Source organism: Melospiza melodia, chromosome 5, assembly GCF_035770615.1.
Source record: "Melospiza melodia melodia isolate bMelMel2 chromosome 5, bMelMel2.pri, whole genome shotgun sequence".
Lineage (NCBI taxonomy): Eukaryota > Metazoa > Chordata > Aves > Passeriformes > Passerellidae > Melospiza > Melospiza melodia.
Window position 1 is genome coordinate 41,940,262 of NC_086198.1, and position 21,346 is coordinate 41,961,607.

At 50.0% G+C, this 21,346-nt stretch overlaps 1 protein-coding gene across 5 annotated transcripts in view; it reads left to right on the forward strand.

Moving 5' to 3' along the window:
• Positions 1 to 19,586, forward strand: part of SEPTIN11 (septin 11) — a 45,166-nt gene extending 25,580 nt beyond the window's left edge. For 4 of the 5 annotated variants that reach the window (XM_063157135.1, XM_063157132.1, XM_063157130.1 and 1 more), the window contains exons 3-10: positions 1,754 to 1,949; positions 2,946 to 3,132; positions 4,787 to 4,948; positions 6,544 to 6,640; positions 7,563 to 7,731; positions 10,967 to 11,099; positions 11,509 to 11,696; positions 14,826 to 18,235. In XM_063157135.1, the coding sequence (XP_063013205.1) occupies positions 1,783 to 1,949; positions 2,946 to 3,132; positions 4,787 to 4,948; positions 6,544 to 6,640; positions 7,563 to 7,731; positions 10,967 to 11,099; positions 11,509 to 11,696; positions 14,826 to 14,841 (1,119 nt within the window). In that variant the 5' untranslated portion in view covers positions 1,754 to 1,782 and the 3' untranslated portion in view covers positions 14,842 to 18,235. Of the gene's footprint in view, positions 1 to 1,753; positions 1,950 to 2,945; positions 3,133 to 4,786; positions 4,949 to 6,543; positions 6,641 to 7,562; positions 7,732 to 10,966; positions 11,100 to 11,508; positions 11,697 to 14,825; positions 18,236 to 18,597 lie in introns of those variants that run through there. The other variant, XM_063157131.1, reaches the window with a different exon arrangement.
• The last annotated feature ends 1,760 nt before the right edge of the window (positions 19,587 to 21,346 follow it).

A 21,346-nucleotide genomic window follows, 5' to 3' on the forward strand; every position in this document is an offset into this window, starting at 1 on the left:
TAAAAGGATACTCACTTAAATCTGCTTTTCTCTGGATTGGGTGTGGAGGCTGTTTCTCACCAAATTGCATTCCTTCCCTTCCAGGGTTTGCCTGTATCCTTACATTCTTAGTTTCTCCACTTGGAAACGATGCCATTTTTAGTCTCCAAATGATGTACTGGAGAACAAAGCTTGTCACCTGTCCTCTGCTGTATTTAATGTGGAAGTTGGTTTAATAGCCTGAGTTACTTTTTCCAAATTGTTCAGAGGGTGAAATACAAGGAAGCAGCATCTTCTCTTGGCTGTGGGGAGGTAGCTGCTGTCTTGGTACGCTGTGGCTGCTCCACAGCTGGAAATCCATTGCTCAGCCCCAGGGAGCTGTGAGCCAAGCCAGCTTTGGCTTGTCAGTGAACCCAGAATCTGGTTCTGTAAAGAGACAAAACTGCTGGGTTTTTCTCTTAGCTTGGCAGTGCAGGCTGCAAACATCATCTTTCCATTCATTGTTCATTCAAGCCTCCAAGAGGGGAGTATTGTCCCTTCTAATTAGTTACATTAATTAGCTGGAAAAACCCCACAACCCTCTGACTGTGATTTTTCTACAGCAAATTGAGAATTTCTATGAGCTGCCTAAAAAGAAATCTAGCAAACTTGACTCCTCTCTGTAGTTCTCTGTGTATGAAAGGCAGAGATAAGAGAGTAGTTGCACTTGTGCGCACTCGAGCTCCCAGCCCTCACGTGACTCTCATAGCAGCATGAAACCATTTCAATCCAGCAGGGAACTGCCTGATTAGCAGGCAGCTCTTTGATCAAAATGGCATAAATTAATTGCCTTTCTCTCTTGAAGTAAATATGCCTTTCTTAGCGTGACTTAATATGTCTCCATTAGCAATTTGATCCACCCCTTTTTTTCCTTGTGAAATGTGACCATCCACCGATTTTCACCCCATATTAACGTTCCACACAAACTGCTGCAGTTGGCCAAGGAACAGAAATCTCAGCCTTGAAAAAAAATTACTGTTTAAAATTGTGATTTGAGAGAGGACACAATTAAATTCAGTGTTGTAATGTGAGACTTCTAATTGGGATGTGAAATGCTGCAGAGCCTATCTGGCATAGAACACAGCAGTTCACATCCGGAGCTCCCTGAAATTCGCAGCTTCAGCCACAGGCAGTCTGTACCGTCAGTTTAGGACTTGGCTCTCTGTGTGAGTTGCCTCAGCCCACCCCTGCTCACAGCATGGGTAGCAATAGCTGCTTGAGAGTGTAATTGCTAAACAAACAGTTTTGACTGAAAAATGGGATTTAGGCTAATGCTTTCATCCACGTTGCTAATTGCACTGGGGATTAGTGAAACTGTAATAGTTTTAAAAGTTGGTATTTAACCAGTATGCCTTTTTCTTAAGAACTCTGGATATATTTCTCTGTCTCAGATTTTTAATGTCTTAAATTGCACTATGGGTATTGGATGATCTTCTTGAGACAACAAAACTGCCCGAAAAAGGCTGAAACAAAATGAGGGAATCAGGTGTGGAGTTGAGAGAATTGGCAACTTGCTACCATTAAGAAAGTTCCTGGGTCAGTCCTGGGGCAGTGGTCAGGATGGGGAGTGTCTCTGAAGACATCTCTTCCCGCAGGGATTATCTTGCTTAGCAATGTGCATGTAGCCTAATTCCGCTGCTGCCCAAGTGGAATAGCTCCTTAACCTGGGGAACGTGCCAGAGAAAGAGGCAAGGGAGGCCCTGTCCTGACACTTGTGTCACTTCTGTGTGCTCAGGTGAAACTGGCATTGGCAAGTCGACGCTGATGGACACGCTGTTCAACACCAAGTTCGAGAGTGAGCCCGCCACGCACAACGAGCCCGGCGTCAGGTTGAAAGCGCGCAGTTACGAGCTCCAGGAGAGCAACGTGCGCCTCAAGCTGACCATCGTGGACACCGTGGGCTTTGGCGATCAGATCAACAAGGATGACAGGTAATCTGAGCTCTGCTGGGACACAAATCCCCCTGCTGGTGCCCTCTGAGGTGGGCAGCAGGTTCTGGGGGTGTTTCCCATTCCCAGCTGCTGCTCCTGCCTAACCCTGTGGAGAGAAGGGTGGGCAGCAGGGCTTAGGGGGAGCTTTTGTTCTCTTGCTGTGTCCTGGCATATACAGCTGTGGTGGGTGTGATTCGCTCTGTCCTCCAGTTTGAGGCTTCCCAGTCCTCCTTTGCGCTGCTTTTTTTGCGGGGTTTTCTTTCACATTTCTCCCAATGTGAGGCCTTACTGCTTTCTTTGCACACGTCTCTGAGGTTTTTGGTGTCTCAGAGACAGAATTTCCATAAGCCAGGAAACCAGAGAGGCAGTCATTTTACAAACCCACCTAGTGATGTCCATGAAGCTGCCCTTCCCTTGGTGGAGGGGGAACACATGGAACAATTTTCTTTCCAGAAGCACAAACAGTTAATTTGAATAAGGACATGTTACGCTGCATGGACTGCCTTTTCTCCAACAAAATGGACCCACCAATGTCCATGAATGATGCAGTTGTCTTCTGAGCTTTGCTCATAGGCTTTAGTTCCTGACAAGTCCCTCTTACCTTGTGACTCTCCGTTCCCTCTTTTAAGATGATGAGATTTTGGACAAGCTAGGGGGTAGGTCATGTATTCATGTTTAAGTTTTTTTGTTAGATGATTTTCAGTGAGATTGGCAGAGCAGCAGCTCAGACTTGAATTGGACTGCCAAAGGCATTGTTCTTCACGTTAGCAGTCTTGTGTGGTTTCCATGCACCTGAAATTGAGGGCTGTCATATCTGTTGTGCTTTGCCTGTGCACCAAGTGGAAACACACCCTTGTGAAGGAGGGACTGTAGGTTGGTGGGGAGTATCCTAAAGCAGTGCTTGTCCTGTGCCATACAGAGCTCCTGAGTGTACATCAGTGTCCTGTGTGGTCCCAGCTCTAATTCCCTGCTTTTCTCTGTGCCTTCTCTCCCCAGCTACAAGCCCATAGTGGAATACATCGATGCCCAGTTCGAAGCCTACCTGCAGGAAGAGCTGAAGATCAAGCGCTCCCTCTTCAACTACCACGACACGCGGATCCACGCCTGCCTCTACTTCATCGCTCCCACCGGGCACTCGCTCAAGTCCCTGGACCTGGTCACCATGAAGAAGCTCGACAGTAAGGTACTGGCTGCCTGGGTCACCACGGCCCTGTGGTGCTTTCATTATCTTGCCATCTGCTCAGGAAAATCATGTCTGGTTTAGCAGTGGAGAACTGCAGGCATAAAGTGTGAGAGGTGTACCTGGGGCAAGCTGCTGCAATGGGTCATTATTCTGCTTCACATGCTGCACAGATTTATTGAGAGTTTGGACTCCTACTCTTTTCCATCTCTACCTTGGGTGGGGAGCTTGGCCATGTGATCCCCAGCTCATCTTTAAAGTCAATAAAGACAGTTGAGGTTGTCTTTCTAGTCAGTTAAAAACAAATGGAGGTGCTGTGTCTGCTTGCTCTGACCTCATCCAGCTAGACAAAAACGGTGATGTGATCTGCTATGGCAAACATAGTGCTGTTCTAGCTGTAAAGTCATAGACAAGAATCTGAATAAATATGTTAGTTGGCATCTGCTCTTCCAGGTGCCCTCATGGGCTTGGTTTAAATCATGGTTCAAATGAGATTGCCCCTCTTCTAGGAAAAATAACTGAGGTACAAATGTAGAGCCTGAGTAGCTAAACTGAGCTTCTCTGTGCTCCTTTCCATCATGATTAAGCAATTTAAATCAGTCCACTGTTCACCTCATTGGATCCTGATTCTGCAGGACATCAATGATGGCAGTGGTTCTTTGTTTCCTAGAGAGGCCAATCGATTGGGTTTTATATGGTGAGAGAGAAAGTTCCTTGCCTTCTTCAACTGAAAATAAGGTTATGGAGATTTATCCCAAGTGAGCTAATTGACATTCCTGGTCTATCTTTTTGGCCAAGGGGGATTTAGTAGCTCCAAACAGAATTAAGTGATGTAATAGAAGAGGATTTTTAAGTACTGTAGTTAAGATCCCTCCATATAGGTCGATATTGCTGTTATCCTCTGTACAATTTTTGTCTGCTGTTGCAGGGAAAAGCAAACCTGCAAGATCAAAAGCAGAAACTGTCCCTCTGAAGGGAGGAGACAGGGAGAGAAGGCAGGATCTTTATCCTTGCCAACAGCCTGCCTAGGGAAGAGAGGCAGTAACTCATCTTTCATCTCAGAGATGTGCTGGGAGGAGTGATCCCTGGTCCTGCAGTGCAGCAGTGTCCAGGGGCACATGAGGGCACACAGGTGGGGGAAGTGTGCCTGTATTACTGCCAGCCCCTGTCCTGTGTGTCCCAGGGCTGGATAGGCACCATCTGCTTCCACCTCCTGTGACAGCAGCTCTGCTGCCCCTCCGGTGTCCCTGGTGACATTCCCCTAGTGGGGGTCTGTGACAGGCTGTTGTCTGAGCGTGGCTCCAGCTGAAATCCAGCCAGCTGCAGTACCAGGGGATGTGCAGAGATGGTAATTTCCTTTCTCTTTTTTTTTTGGAGCAGCTCATAATAATCTATGACAACATTTCCTGTCCAGCCAATTCAGATGAGGAGGGGAGTATGACAGGACAGGAAATAGCATGCTGCCAAGTTGCATTTGACTTCTTTCTTAGGCCATCACTGCTGCCTGGAAATCCTGCCTGAGGTGGTGCTGCTGGCAGCCGCAGCCCCAGGGAAGTTCATCTGCTGGGGATGCTGGCTGGTGGCACTTCAGGGCTGTCACTGGGTGTTCTGCTCTGTCCTCTCCCAGAGACACAACCTGTGCTGTCCTGTCTTGCAGGTGAACATCATCCCCATCATTGCCAAGGCCGACACCATCGCAAAGAACGAGTTGCACAAGTTCAAGAGCAAAATCATGAGCGAGCTGGTCAGCAACGGCGTCCAGATCTACCAGTTCCCCACCGATGAGGAGACAGTGGCTGAGATCAATGCCACCATGAGTGTATGTTATCTGCTGGGCTGCCTGCCCTTGCCTTGCCTGGTCCTGTCCTTGATGGCCCTGCTGGATCTTGCTTGGCTTCAAAATTGCAATTTAAGCACAGACATCAGCCTGGCCAGAAGGCTTTTGGGGGCTGGCAGTACCTAGTCTGATATGTTTCCTTGTGTGACAAACGCTTCTCCCCCGTTGCAGTTCTCACATCCTTCCCCTGTTGCAGTATTCCCGTCTCTGGAAAGGAAGAGGATGGGAGGCAGGGCCTCAGTGTGGTCAGGGCAGAGAGCTGAGGTTTGGCTTTCCTGTCCCAAACGACCACTGGCTGCTTCATGGGGGTGATTCATTCGCTGCCGCCTTTGTTTCGGTTTCCGCTGATGTTCCAGCTCTCCACAGCCCATCAGTGACTCTGGCTGTTACCTCCTCCCCTGCCTCTAGACACCGGGTGGGAGGGCACTAAGGGCTAGACTGGACCTAACATTTTAGTGGGGGTTACCACGGGAAGCCACTCTTTGCCAAGGGCCTGACTCAGGGTACAAAGGGAAGAATCTGAGCTCAGCGTTGCTGGCAGTGAGGTGTTGATTGGCCCCAAGAGGATGTGCCAGTCTTAAAACAAGTGCACTCAGATTAAGCTATTTCTTTGCTATTTGAAGGCTGCTGTGAGTTTTGCTGCTCAAGGGTTTGTAGATGGGCAATTATCTCATCCAGCTGAAGGTTAGACCCTCTCCAAAGCTCTCTATTGCCTCTCTTGTTGTTTTGAGCAGGGAGAAGCTGGCACAGAGAAGGCATGTGGCTCTACCAGCGTGCGTTGGTGCGGAGCTCTGTCTTCCTGAGGTGCAGCCTGGCTGCTGTTAAACCCCTTTGCCAGATAATCCCATCTCCTCTGCCCTGACATCTTCCCTTCCCACCCAGGCTGTGACCACAGCTTAGCTGACACAGCTCCCGCTCCCAGAGCTTGCACCCAGTCCCTTTGGCTGCTGTTAAGGCAGGGAGAGTTTTCCACTGGGCCGGGCTGGGCTGGCAGCTGAGGCGAGCTCCCTCCTGGCAGCAGCCACACTTCTGGGAGTAGATCCCAGATTGCCGCCACCACACCCACAGAGAGACCTGGACGGAACAGAGCTCCATGACTCAGATGTGTCAGCCAGGGCTGGGTCAGCTCCGCTCTTCCCCTTGCTCACAGCTTTGCCCTGTGTAAGAGGAAGCATTAGCAGTTCTTTGTAGCAGCAAAATCCCCCTGAATTTTGCCTTCCTTGAGAAGATCTAGTGTATTTTCTTTTTTATTGTTTCACGATTCTTTTTTCTCGGTGTTCAAATTCAGTTCCAGTTTGTAAGACTTGTTCTGTGCTTAAGACAGCAGTGCTTTGTAATTAAATGGAAAACAATGTACGTATCTCGTGTTTTTACAACCTCAGAATTTTGGGCTTTAAGTCTGATCAGGTTTCTCATCCAGATTGTCCTGTTGCTCTTCCTGGAACCAGACAAATTGCAAAGGCGTTTAAACAACTTAAATTTAGCAGAGCTGCCCCAGTAAACAGCTTTCTTGAGAAACAATCTCTGGCAAGGCAGCAAAGGAAATCCCCGGCCTCATTGTCCCTTTCCTTTTGTAGGTCCACCTTCCTTTTGCCGTGGTTGGCAGCACTGAGGAAGTGAAGATTGGCAACAAGATGGCGAAAGCCAGGCAGTACCCCTGGGGTGTTGTGCAGGGTATGTTACCAAGGGCACGAGCCAGGCCTTCTCACCCCGTCCCCTTCTGATCCAAGAATAACCAGTTCTGTTACTTCCATCTCTGGATGGCCCTTACCAAAATCTGAGAGAGCACAGCTTAGATCTGAGCATGGGCATCCGGACATGAAGCCAAAAGCTCCTTCCTGCAGGAGGGCAGAGTTTGGCCAGGACACTGTTTGCAGCCCAGGCTTTACTGAAGCTGCCAAAAATCCAGAGCTGATCCTTGCTTTCCAGCTAGCACTGAGAAGTACAGAATTGAGATGGTGATGGTCTCCTTGTGGCTTCAGTTGTGTATCCCATTGGAGAATGGCCCAGGAAGCTGCAGGGGAGCATTCACACTGCAGTTCTGTAAAACTCTCTGGTTTCTCAGTAATACCAGCTGCCCCTGAAGCAGCTTCAGAGACTTCCACTGTGTTTACCAGAGGATGGTACTGGGAAAAACGGTTAGGAAAGAAGCTGATGTATTTGGGAGGTCTTGGACTTGACCTGTGTCCTTCTGGGTTCTTGCTGTTCCCAGAAGACTAGGACCAGATAGCTGGAGATTGAGTTTAGACTTGGCCTCTGCAAGCCCCTATAAGTGCTAGGATTGTGAGTGGGTTTGGGTGGGAAGTGAAATCCTGTGAGCAAACAGATCATCACTTTGCTGGTGCCAAAATGGGTGGGGAGGTGGGAGCCCTGTGACAGATGGGCAATGCACAGATGGTGCAAATCCAGTGCAGGCCTTGAGCTCAGGCCCATGCTGGCGTGGGATGGCTTCAGCCCCAGTTCAGCAGGGCCTTTTGGTGCGGGCTGACTCGGAGCTGTGCTCTGAGGTTTGCTGCTGGGGCCCAGATCCAGGGAAGGGGGGAGCCCAGCTCCCGGGTTTCATGTTCTCCCTGTGGATATTGTGTCATTTTTGCAGTGGAAAATGAAAACCACTGTGACTTTGTGAAGCTGCGGGAGATGCTGATCCGGGTGAACATGGAGGACTTGCGGGAGCAGACACACACCCGGCACTACGAGCTGTACAGGCGCTGCAAGCTGGAAGAGATGGGCTTCAAGGACACAGATCCAGACAGCAAACCTTTCAGGTAGGGATGTGCAACACAGGCACTGCTGTGCTCTGCAGTCTGCTTGCTCTGCTGCTGCTCAGCAGAAATTCTGGTGAGGAAAAGTGCAGCCATGTCTGTGCGACAGCAAGGTGGCCCATGCTCTGGGGACATCCTGAGGTAAATGATCTTTTGACCCTCCTGGAGCTCCTCACAGCTGGCCCAAGGTGAGCTGTGAAGAGGGTGCCACGGTCTCATGCCTGAGGTTTGGCTGATTACTGAACACATAGTTCATTCTGTCAGACAGCTTTATTGGTCTGCAGCCCAAGCCATTTGCCAGGGACAGCAGCTGTGTGGGAATTTGGGAGGGAGTGTTTGTTTTCTCCCTTCATTTCCTGTTTCCCATTCCTCCTCAGCTTTTCCCCAGTAATTGCACCCCCTGCCTCACAGTGTTCCATGTCCTCTCTGCCTCCTGGGGAAGGTAGTCAGAATTCCAGTGTACCGGTGGGGGCTTGCCCCTGTAACACACGTGTGTGTCAGGAGTTGGCATTGGTTTGGGGTCTTGTTTCTGACTTACTGAGTTGATGCAGCTGCACTTCTTCTGCAGCAGAAACCTGGCTGGAATCAGTCAAGCCCAGTTCTGTTACTAAGCCCAAGTGTGAAGCTTTATTGGATTTCCTTTCTGGAGAGCAATGGCTTAAGATGGGCTCAGCCCTTCCTTTGGAGGAATCTGAGGAATTTCCATTGCTTCCTGTACACGAGGCCTCTTTTGACCAAGCTATAAGTAGAAAGGAAATGAAAATGCACAGAATTTCTCCATCTGGTACGTGCTAGTTCAGAGCAGCTCACTCTGGGTGCCTTTTCCCTCCAATAAACAAACAAAACCTATGATCCCAAGCTGTTTGGCCAAGGCTGATGTATATCTGAAATGAGGGAGACATTCTCCCTGAGCTCAGGGATCAAAAGGATACTTTTCCCTGCATCTTGGCCCCAGGAGCCGCAGGAACTGCTGCCCTTCAGCCAGCTTGCATCAGCCAGGAGCAGGGAGCCTTTGGCAAATCTCAGGGGGAGCAGGGCAGGAGGTCCCAGCAAAGCCTTGGTGCTGTGTAGGAGCTTCTGTGAGGTGTGGAAAAGGGGCACTGCTGCTGTCTGAGACCCCCACATTGCCTGGTCAGGCTGCAAGAGGTCGGGAGGGAGCCCCAGGATCCCAACAGGCATCAGCCCCATGAAATGAGGTCTCTTTGCACAGAGACCATTCTGCTGTCCTCTGTCTGTTGTGGGCTGAATTCTTTGCTGCTCTGGTTGAGCTTTTCAAAATACTCCTTTTTCAAATAATATTATTTGCCAGGGCATCCTTCAGTGTGTGGGGGCGTGTTGGGAAATCAAGTTACTCTTGTAGTTTAGGTTCATATGGTTGTGTACTTAAAAGCCAATTCCCTTGTCATCTTTGCCTGTGAGAAGCAGCAGGGATCCCAGTTGGTTTGGACTGTTATTCCTTAGGGCTGTAATTGTTTTTTTCACATGCAGCCTGGGAGTTGCCAGGCCTGTTTCTCTGAGAACTTGGCTCCTCTGGAAGTCAGAGTCACTGCAGCAGAGAATGAAGCTTTGAGCCTGGGACAATTTAACAGGAAGTCCCTGCCCCTCTCACTCTTGCCAGGCTTTTCCTGCTTGCCCATCACCCAGCATGGTGTTTCTGGAAGTGAGCTTTGGAAGGAGTGGTTTGCAGTCCACGATCCCACGAGCTGCGTGCAGAGCTTTCTGTTTCACTCTCTGAGGCTCTGCTGCTTCCTAGGACACCGTGGCACTAATTGCAGATTCAGTTCGTGCTCACTGAGCAGCAAAGGCTCACCTGCCCTCGGGCTTTGCCACATCCTTCACAAGGAATTGAAGTTTCAGTGTCCGCAGTCAGAGCATTAAATCCAGCACTGAATTTTAGCGAGGTTTTGTTTTGAGTCTCTTGAAGACTGTATGCTGTGAGAGATCTGGTTCTGCATGTAGCTAAAACTCCAAAGATAGCTCTTGCCCTGCTCTCCCACGAAAGGATTTTTGTAGTTTTTAGAATCAGTATTTTTGCTTCCATGTGTAGGAAGCTGGTGTGGTCATGTGGAATGGTGTGATTTCTCTGGGGCGGCCAGTGCTGTGCCAGAACAGCTCTGGGCATCCTGTCTGGAGGGTATTTTAGGAGGTAACTGAAGTGCCTATTAATTAGCAGAGTTAAATACAAGGCTTGAGATAATCTGACAAGTTGTGTTCCCCAGCTCAATATTGCATCCCCTAAAAAACTCCAACCAATAAAAAAGCCATCAAACCCCCCGACACTGCTAGGAAAAGTAAAAGCTTAACTTTGTTGGAATTAGGATGTTCCACTGGCCCAAGAGTTAATGTGTTCCTTAGGCACATGGATGCAACGTGTCTCTGTGACTTCAGTGGAGTTTTCATTTCAAAAATGATTTTTCAGAAAAGCCTCTTGGGGGAAATAGTTATCATTCCCACACTATCATTATGGCTGGGCTATCCAAATCCATTTAAGGAATAAAACAAAAGAGGAATTTGGCATCCAGAGTTCCTAAGAGGCTTTAAAAACCTCAGAGGTACATGGACAATGTATTTCATGTCCCAAATCTTCACTGCCTATCTCAGTGCTGGGGAGATGAAGGAATGCCAAGGAGTGGAGAGGGAATGAAGGAATCCAGTCATGTGGTTATTTGGAGTAGGAAGGCTGCTGATGGTTTGCAAAGGCCAAAGGAGAAAGGGAGGTCTCCCAGGATGGTGTTATCTAAATCAAGCTCCTGATGTGACTCTATCAGCAATGAGTAGTGAAAATGAATTCTGCTCTGTGTCAGTGTCGTGCCTAATGAGCTACAACAGGGGCAGATTTCTCCCGGGTCTGCTACACAGACCTTGCATTTGGAACGCAGACTTGGCACAAACACAGGGAGAAGGGAGGCGGTGTGGCTCCGAGGGATCACCGGCCCCGTGGGCATCGGGGATTGCTGCAGGCACTTGTGTGGAGGCTGCTTCTCTTCCAGGACAGCCGCCCTGCCTGCTGAGTGATGCGCGGGACGCTGTGCAGGGAGCTCGGCTCCTCCTTTCCATTCGCCTCCCACTGCTGCCACCTAGCAAGCTGCGATGGCTTTCACGGGGCTGATGCTGCCTCTGCTGGAGCCTCTGCCGTGGTCTGCAACACGACAGCCTAAGTGCTGAGGTCCCCGAGGGCTGGAAGCTCCTGGCTGTGCTTGAAACACTGTTCTGACTGGGGTTTGTGTGCTTTTAACAGTCTCCAAGAGACTTATGAAGCAAAGAGGAATGAATTCCTGGGCGAACTCCAGAAGAAGGAGGACGAAATGAGGCAGATGTTTGTCATGCGAGTGAAGGAGAAGGAAGCAGAGTTGAAGGAAGCAGAGAAGGATGTGAGTATATTGTAACTGTGAGGGCAGGGCTGTTAGAGAACATGTCCTGCTGGGGCAGGAAGCTGCTCCTCAGGCCTTGTGCTGCTGCAGAGGTGCAGACAGTGCCCACAGTGCCCTCGGTGCCTGAGTTCCCTTGTTCTGCACTAACCTGATAGAGTACCAAGGTACCGAGCACTGAGGGATGCAATATGGAGGTGCTGCTGCTATGGGAATCCCTGCTCTCTCGAGTGCCAGTGAGTGTTACCTGCAGGGCTTTTCTCACAAGTCAGGCAGACTGGGGACAGGCTGATGGCCTGCAGGCAGTGCAGGGAGGCCTCAGTGCCAGCAGGAACACCTGGGGCATCATAAATCAGGGTGGAACATTCCTTCCTCTCTTCCCAGCCAATTCTCACTGTCTCTGTCCCGGCAGCTTCACGAAAAGTTTGACCATCTAAAGAGGACTCACCAAGAAGAGAAGAAAAAGGTGGAAGACAAAAAGAAGGAACTTGAGGAAGAGCTGAACAACTTTCAAAAGAAGAAGGCAGCAGCTCAGCTATTACAGTCACAGGCTCAGCAGGCAGGTTCTCAACAAACCAAGAAAGACAAGGACAAGAAAAAGTAAGCGGTTGTCACCCACACCCTTTGTAGGGTTTGTTATAAATTTTGGGAGGTTGTTTTTTTCTTTCTTGCTGCATGTCTGTATTTGCTTTTCCCCATTACCAGACTGGAAACAGGCCTTTTCTCAGCCTGATCAAATAAAATATTTTTTTTTCTAAAGGGTGGGCCGGGGACATGATCTTAATTTTTCTCTAGAAGAGTACCTTCAAATTTTATCTTCAAGTCTGACTGGTGTGGGAGAGCAATTGGATGGTGGAGTTTTGATTTGTGATCTGTTCAGCATCTTCTGGAAATATGGGATGTTCTGGACTCAGATTTATCTGCCTGAGCCAGAAATATTAAGGGAGTTGCTACCCGTCCTTTCTTTCACTGGTAGTCTCCAGTTCCCATTCCTTAAGGTTGTAGTTGTAAGTAGAAGTAAATTAGAAACCAAAACCACCATGTTATTTTTACATGGGGAATGCTAGTGCCAAAAGTGATGACTTGGAAGCTTGCTTTAAAGACAAGAAGCTTTGGTTTTGTATTTTTTTAGAAAAACAAACTACTACGGTACTGTAATTGTGGTTAAATGGCGTTTGTGGTTGTATCAAGTTGACATAATAAGCTAAGTAACCTTTACCTTTTAGTCAAGATCATGGCACTGTTTTTTACTATTTTATATTTGTGTCCTAGGAGTGTGATCCTTTGCCCTCCCCTGGCTTTTTCCATTCCTAGTAAGAGGGTGCTCATGCAAGTCTTTAGTGAGTCACCTGTGCTAAGGGTGCTTAGTTGGTACTGCCATTGGGAAGGCTGGGGATGCAGCAGATCTCATTGGAAAACACTTGGTTAACCCACACACAAAAACGACAGTTCCACGCTGCTTTCACTGCCCAGGAGAGAATGGGGTGTTCCTTAGAGTAACAGGGGTGGTGTCACCCCTGGCAGAGCCAAGTGCCAGCAGGGCTGTGCCTCAGACCCTTGTGTCTCCCGTGCCAGCCTGGGAGCTGCAGCTGGCCTGAGTTGTGTGGCAGCAGCTGTGCAGCAGATGCACTGGGGTTTCACAGCTTGCACCCTCGCTGCATGGCCCTGTCTCTGGTTCTGTGCCCGGGCAGGTGGGCAGGGCCTGGGGCCTCTTCCTCGGCTGCTGTCAATTGATGTAGCTCCTATGGAGCCGTGCTGCTCGCTGCTGCCCGAGGACCTGGCCCTGGGCCCTGCCAGGATCCGTGGAGTGCTGCATGCTGCACACTCTGCTCGGGGAGAAATCCTTACAGACCAGACCCGGGGGTGTCGGGCTGAGCACTGGAACAGGCCAGTGGCGGCAGCTAAGGCCCAGGCATGCTGAAACCCCCTGCTGCAGATAGATAGCTGGGACACTCATCTTCTCTCACCCGAGATCTCAGACATGGTGATGTATTCTCTAAAGAAAATAGAAAGTTTTGAAGACCCTTTTCCTTATCTCTCAGAGTTAGCCTAGTATTTTTAAGAACTGTGCAGTCAGATTTTTTCGTCTCTCAGCTGTAGGACCAGTGCAGTACAGAATGGCCTGGGGAGTTCTGTCCCTTTGGGTGGTCATTGTGAGCTCCTGTTTGGTTCCAGCCTCATGGGTGAGACAGGGCTGTTCCCTGGGACCGTGACAAACACAGGTTCTGCTTTGCTGCTGCATTCACAGAAATCCAGCCTCGAGGAACATGCCCGTGTTTTAGTGTGTCCTTTGTGTCGCTCCACGCCAGGTGCTGTACCTGCTGCAGGTGTTCTCTAGTGTCAGAGTTACTAACAGAGGCTTTCAAGGGAAATGCTGATGCTCCTGCCTTGTAGCTTGCCTTGGTTTTCTGGAGGCTTTCAGTTTCTCCTTGCACTCTAATGTGGAGCTGCAGTTTGTGTAGTTAAGCCTTCCAACCTCTCTCTCTGCTGCCATGGCCTGTGGTGCTTCTTTGCAGTTGCCAGAGGAAAGCCTTGCCATGCCTGACCCTTACAGCCTCCCCACAAAGTAATTAATGGGAGTGCTTGATTTTTCTCAAGGTGGGATTGGATTTCTCTGATTTAGGCAAGAGAGACTTCCCACTGTGGTGTGCATGCTGGAGGGAAGGCTCAGGGTAAAATCTGCTGCTGGCCTGACTCCATGAGGGAGAGCTCAGCCTTCTTGATTTCCAGACTATTCCTCCAAAAATTCTCTAGCTTGTACTCTTTTTATCTAAAAAGTTTGGGGCTGTGGTCTGACAGCAGCAGTGTTTGGGGACAGTACACCTGTGTCCCTCAGGCACCGAAGGGGTGGCTGCAGAGCAGACTCTGGCACTTGCCTGGACGTGGGGCTGAGCCCCTGCTGTAGGGGACTGTGCTTCCAACCTGACCAGTCTGAGAGAGCTCCTGGCAGCAGAGCCAGTGGGAGAGGCAAGCAGCCTTCTGGTGCTGGCCTGCTGCAGGCTGGATGGCCACATGCCTCAACATGTGCCGTTGTTGCTGCTCATCCGCAGCCCCCCAGGAGCCAGGACCATCTGCTTGGCTTCTGTCTCCAGTTATTAAAAGCTGCCTCTGAAAGCCAAGTGTAAAACCTTTTTTTCTTTTCCCCAGTTCCTTTCCACTTAAGTTTCCAGTCCAATGTGCCTGGTCTGGCCATCAGGGACCGTGCTAGTCCCAAAGCAGTCCCAGAGCTACAGCACCCCTGTCAGGGCCTGGCCCAACACCCTGTAAAAAGAGGGGTTTGGTGGTGCCTGAAGGATCTGAGCTGACTGTGAAAGCCCAAGTGCTTGGAGACATCCTGGTGTCCAGGTGTGAGATACCTGAGCTATCCTGCTAGGATGTCCATGGCGAGTACCCCAAGCTGGCCCCCTGCACCCGTGTCCCAGCTGGGAACAAGTGAGCCCCAAAGCCACCAAGCTCTGTGGTGACAGGCGGTCACCTGGGCCAGCTTACAGGGTTGGTTGGTCAGTACTTCTGTGTCTGCAGTTTTTCTTTTTACTTTTGCTTGTCATAGGCCAGAGTAGAGCCCAGCCTTGAGGTTGAATTTCTTTGTAATTCCATAATCCATCTGCATGCCCACCCACCGGAGCGGGTTGCTGGTGTTGGCTCTCCTGGCTTTCTTTATTTTTTTTGCATTTTGAGTTCAATCAGTGCTAACTTTTTTGTTTTTTGTTCTGTTTTTTTAACTTGCAGTGCAAGCTTCACATAAAGCCTGTCGAGCCAAGGATGTTCCTGCATTCACCTGCTTTTGCAGTAATGTGTCTCTGCCATCTGTTTTCTTTTTATATTTTTTTTCCATTTTTTAACATGAATAACTATTAACTCATCTAATAACATAGTGGGAACAAGAAGGAAGAGGGATTGGGTGCAGGACTGTGCAAGTGGAAGTTCAGGGGTGGGTGGAGGGACAAGGTAACCATGATGACACCGTGCATTTTTCTCACCAAAACCATCAGCAGTAAATTACTTTTGGCCCCCAGTCTGAACCAAGAGTCAGAGTTGGCTGTCAGCAGCTCAGGTGTTGACTGGCTCAGGTGCCCTCAGTGCTGCTGGCTGTGCTGTGAGATCCCCAGGGAGTGAGTGGTTCAGGAATGTCCCAGCCCGCCCAGGCCGTGGCTGGAGCTGGAGTTTAGCCTGACCCACGTTCCTCGAGGGGCTGATGTGTTGAGCAGCCCCAGTCCCACGGGGCAGAGGGAGGGGGGTGTGTGCAGATAACCCAGTGTAACTGACCCTGCATGCTGTGACATTTGCATGATAATTTGTGTAGTTCCTGTTCCTGCTGTCCTCCCTGGCCTGGTTTCCAGCCTTGGGGAGCGACCATTCCCAGCACTGCTCCCCCTGCACCATTGCCTCAAACCTTTGGAGCCTCCCTTAAAATCCTGCCTGCTTTCCCAGGGGCAGGATCTTAACAAGGCTTAGCAGCCCTCATGGAGTCAAATGCCTGGGCAGGGGGAAGATAGAGCCTTCAGCATCCTCTTGGAACTTCCAGGTGTATGTGGGATCCACAGTTCCAGGTCAAGGGAGAGAAGGTGCCTGGACACAGTCTCTGTGCTGCCCCCCAGCCCTCCTGCAGCAGGAATAATGTTGCATTCAGGCGTTCCTAGGACATGCCAAGAGCTGTAGGATAAGCCAGGCCCTGCTCTCTGGCCAGCACACAGTGGAAATGGGGCTATTTCAAGTGTTTTTTCCATGCCATTGCTTGCAGACAGTGTCATTCCCTTCCTTCCCAAGGAGTGGCAAGCCGTGCTTACCCTGTGACTCCTGGATTTCTTCCTCTGCCAGTGCACAGCCAGCACACCCTAGCTAGGCAGTCTCTTTAAAGCCTTCTTTAAACCCTTCTTACACAAAACTCTTCCTACCTGAGTCTCCCACTGCAGCTGTTTGCCTGCTTCTGGATGGAATTTCTCTGGGGAGAAAAGAAAAGGCAGACTTCTCACTTCTTTTAATCACTTTTTCCTCAGGTGTTGGATTGGGAAGTGCTTGGAGGTTAGCTTATGGGTTGTCCTGCTTTTTAACCCTCACTGCTTAAACATGGCTTTAGGAAGAGAATATCTATGAACCATGTCTTGGTAGACAGCAAAAATTGATAAATAAGCTGGAAATAAAGCAGTTAACCTTTTTATCCTTTTAAAAATATGTCTAATTTTTTTTTTTTTAGATTTTTTTTAAAGTAGTTTTTAAAATTATTATTCTTTTGTTGTTGTTGTTTGGGTTTGGTTTTTTTCCCCTCCTGGAGTTGCCAGCTATGCACTTTTCATCGGGTTAAATAGGTTTGCTGCAGGGTTAATTGGAAAAATGAAATTCTGGTTCTTGTGGCTTCTGGCAAACCCAGCTTTAAAATCTTGAGTTATGAAGGAAGAAGTTTGAGTTGTTTGCATGAGTTTTTTACAGTCACATCACATGCCCATCACCGAGTGCTCGTGGCAATATGCTTTGCTTCAGCTGCCTCTATGCATGTCATCTTTTTAATTACCAGTGTTTTGTGCCAAGTAGAAAACTTAATTTTAACATTTATTTCTCCTGCTTCATTTAACAGCCCTTCAAGGGATGTTTAGCAGGGGAAATCAGCTGAGCTGAGCTTTTCCTTTTTGACAGAAAGCTGTGGCCAAGTGCATTAGTGTCTTTTTTGTTGAGTTTTTCTCCAGCAGAAAACCAGCTGTGTTGGAGAAACTGGGAATAAACCACAAACTTGAAGATGTCAAAGGTACTGTTTTGGTTTTTTTGCCAAAGGAGATGGAAACTACTTTTTTCCCCATCTTGAACCCCTCTGGGCCATGTTTAGCTTGTTCCTGCTGCTCTTGTTGCTTTTCCTTTCCCTGTGCCTTTTTTCCCAGTAGCCCCTGATGTGCATGGAGTGAATGATAGACTCAGGTCTGGCTGGATGTGCTTTCACCTCTGCATGTAAGTACAGCAGGAAGAGACTGACCCTTCCTGCCTCGCTCCTGATGGGAGAGCAGCTGTGCTTTTCTGGGAGATGCTCCAAGTCACTCACTTGCAAGTGGGGTGGTTAACGCCCTTCTAAAACTGCACGTTCCTCACAAGGTGGATTTCAGTCCTTAGGCTAATACAGAGGAGCAGGACAGCCCACTGAAACGTGCTTTTTCTGGGATGGGGATGTTCCCAAGGCATGAAGCAGACCCCCAGAATGGAAAAGCAAAGACAGTCCAGGTCTCTGTGAGGGGCTGTGGCTGCTCTGCAGAGAGGGGGCACACGTGGGTCTGGCAAGCAGTGGGAGAGGAGGAGATGGATTAAGGGTTTGTCCCCAAGAACCTTCTGGGGATGACATTGTTCCTTGCAGGGGGGGCAGTGAGTAGGAAGGTGCCCTTGGAGCTCACGGTTGTGAAATGCATCATGTTGAGATGCATCTCCTGTGGCGCTGCGGGAGCCACAGGGGAAAGCAGGCGCTGGCACCCACGCCAGGCTCCTCTCCAGCTGGAGAGCTGCCACTCCTGTCACCCCTCCATGTGCTCCTGACAGCTTGAAATCCCAGCAGGGAGCTGCGTGTCTCCCTGGAAGGACATCTGTGTTAAACAGGGCCCATGGTTCTGCAGGCAGCTCTCCTCTGCTTCTCCCAACCCCTCCCAGTGCAGATGGAAATGTCTTTTTGTGTGTGACCACCTCAGCTGTGTCTGTGTGACTCCAGTCCCCTTCTGTGTCCCTTCTCCCCGGGCCTGGGCTGCATGTGCAGGGTGTGAGATCTGCGGTGCTCTCACCAGCGTGTGCCAGCACAGAGCTCTACAAATATGAAGGGTTTTTTAATTAATGGGAAACAAAGCTGTGAACAGCAGTAGAAATCTTGTATTTTTAATATCCTGATTGCCTTAAACCATAGATGTAGGACTTTATTACCTTGCTATTGGAAAATAACCCATGTTTGTAACTAAACGATTGTGTAACCTACATACAGTGTTAATGCAAATGATATGTATGCATCTGTTAGATATTGTCACTTTATTTGATGTTAAAATATTTCAGTTTTTGAATTACAGATGGAATAATAACCTTCTAGCATAAGCTCAGTTATTTCTTGTATATGCTTCAGGCTGCAGATCCACATAGTGCCAACACTTGAAGTGGGGAGAGGAAATATATTTTTACCCAAAGCTTTGGTCTTTGCGTGGCCTCTGTGACATTTGCTGTTGCTGTTCTGTGGCGGGGTGACAGGAGGGTCACCTGTCAGCCTCTGCCTCCCCAGCAGGTTATTCTGTGCCTCTGAGGTTCCTCTGTAGGTTCGTGCTGCTGTTTGTCAGTCGCTTCTTGTGGTGGTCATGAGCCTGGTCCCCACCCCAGCTGGCGTCCCGGGGAGCTCGGGCCAGGGTTGATGTGTGTGACACCTGTCCAGTACATTCCCTCCCCCGTGACTGATATTAAAAATGTTGTTCCTCCTTTGTTCCACCCTCACTTTTTCATTTCAATTCTGAACCTCTGTTTCTTTTCTCTTCTGTTTTTCTCTTTTTTTCTGTAGCTTCTTCTTTATGTAACCGTCACCTTGCCAAAGCCCCCGCACCCTCTCTCCCAGTGGACCGTAGGGCACTGGAAGAGCTGCGGATCCGGGCACCCCTGCCAGGAGAAGAGCCACCTCATTCCTCCATCACGTCTGCCCTCCTCTCCTTCCCCCTTTGTTCCCACCCGTGCGTCTGAGGGTGTGCTGTGCTGTGTGTCTGTGCGGGATGTGCCCGCTGCGGCGCGCCTCCGACAGCGTCCAGGCTTGCAGCAGTGCCGGAGGGAACGGCCGCCGGAGGGAGCTCGGCCGCACTGTGCCTCCTTGCTCTGGGTTAGTTGGATTTTTTTGCCTCCCTCCCCGCTTTCCTCTGCCATAACGTGCACACGCTGCTGGTGACACACACAGTGACAGACTGGGGGGTGAGTGTGCATGGCTGGAGGATTTCATTTCTGCCTCAAGCCTGGCTGCTTTGGATACCACAACTTCATCTCAAGGGCGTCCTGTGCTCCTCTGGCATGGCTGGAAATCTCTCCATAGACCTGTGATGTTCTCAGTGTGTCACTGTGTGACGGTGGATGTCCCATCCTGTGGCACTGATGGAGCCTGTCCTGGACAGTCAAGGCCTTATTTTCTGGCTGTGCCTCGCTATGGGCAGAGCGGGATTCTGGTTCTGTACAGCCGAGCTGCACTGGCTCGCACGCAGATCCAGGGCTTCATTTTGTTTTCATGAAGCCTAATTAGTGATTATTTTTTTAACAGTCCTGAATGTGGGCAAGTTGTTAAAATTTCTATCTTGTTTACTTTGGAAGTGAACTCAACTGAAAAGTTTGACAAATGCCAAAGGATTGCTTGAAGGTGAAAACAAAACCTGTAAATGTGTGTAGTGACCTCCAGCTGGTTTGAGATGGAGGGAAGGAGGCAGCCTGAGCCTCTTGGGATGTTGGTTTGTGTAGAGTGATGCACTTTGATTTTGAACCGAATACTAGTGATTTATTCTTTGCATCTGTGAACCTTAATCAAGGACTTCCCTTCCTTTAGCCTGCCAAGGTAAAGCTGCCCTGAGTTGGTCTAGGTTTGGCCTCTGGCACTCAGTGTGTGACATGCCAGCTGCTGAGGGGCTCTGCTGAAATCTCCTGGGGTTTTTTTCACAAGAACAGTGTTTTGCAGCACTCTTCAGTGACAAGGGTCAGCTCCCTGCTTGCCCTGGAAACCTCTGCAACCAAAGAAGTGACTTTGCAGATGCACTCAGAAAGGTTATTGAGTGTTGGCCCTGTGTGTGCTGTACCCTGGTACGTAGCTGGACTTGCTGGCTGTTGCCCAGCCTGAAGGGCTGTCAATATTTGCACAAGTGTAGCTTGGGACAGGACTTGCAGTGATACCAAAACCAGAGCCTGCCCTGCTCTCGAGGCAGGTGGTACCCAGTGCCTCCCACCAGATAGCCAGGTTAGAAACCTGTTTAATTCAGCTTTAACTGAGTACAAAGCCAGGTTGAGGCCATTGCTGGATTAAACCTTGGCTGTGTCTGTCCCTGCCTTGCTCTGCAGAACTCTGTGGGTGTTTGTTTTAACTGGGAAGCCCCACTTGCAGGATGGGATCCCTGTGTGCCCTGGGCCCCCATCCCTACCAAAAAGTCATGGCCCGGGGTTCTCTGCACACAAAGCTGGTCACTGTTGACTGAGAACATGCCTTGCCCATTGAATGCCTAGTGTAGGCTGGCTTTTCTTCCAGTGGTGGCACCTGTGCCAGTGTGCAGTGCCAGTGACCAGCGCTGGGGGCCCAAGGCCGTGGCTGTGGGCTGTGCAGCCATGGCAGCCTGCAGCTTGCCCAGGTACCCTGCTCACTACTTGCCCGGCAGCCACCCCAAGTGCTGGCTGCCTCCTGCAGGCTCCTGAGACCTCTTCCAGGGAGGGAATCCTCTCCTTATGCTGTCCTCACACCTCTTTGTTGTTCCTTCTAAACTCCAGATGGAATATTTTAAAAGCCTAATCTAAGGAGAAGCATCTGGGCGCTGCCTGGATGCCAGTACTCACACGGACTGCCTTTATTTTGCAGCTCTGTAGAGTTGTGCTATGCTGGTGCCTTGAGTCCTGCTGGCAGCTCTGGAGCTCGTGTCTGCGGGAGGACATAGCGGAGTTAGAGAAGGGCACTAAAGGGAATTAGGATGGAGCAGCAGCGTGCCAGGTGAGGCGGCTCCCTTTGGAGAGCGGATGGCAGAGGTGAGGGACGATCCAGCCGTGCTGCGAGCTGGAGGTGGCAGCACATGGCCTCTAGAGGTCCCCTGCAGCCCAAATTTATTTGTGACTGTTCCAAAGCTCGATGGCGGTGCGTGCCGAGCTGCCGCTCACCAAATCCTCACAAACTGAACTCAACTCGAAGGGAATGGGCTCAAAACATGGAGTAGCTTTCTTACCGAGCAGGTACTAAACTTCCGGGCTTTTTTTGCACCAGGTTGTTGAGGTGGACGGTGTCAGCAGAAGGTTTTGGGGTTGGTTGAGGGTTTTTGAAGGGTAGATTCAGGGAGAACATGTGCAGAAGGAAATCAGTGCCACTCCGTTGGTGGTGGATACAGGGCGGAGGGAAGGGAGCGGAAGGCACAGACGCTGCCAGCGGTGTCTGTGGAACGAGGGGCGGAGCTGCCAGAGGCTGTGGGGGCTTTCCCACACCCAGGGCTGGGACAAGGGCTGGGACGTGACCTTCAGCTGCTTCCTGCATGGCTGCAGCTCCTGGGGAAGAGGTGTCAGCGAGGGGCGGGGGCGGCTCGGGGAGGTTA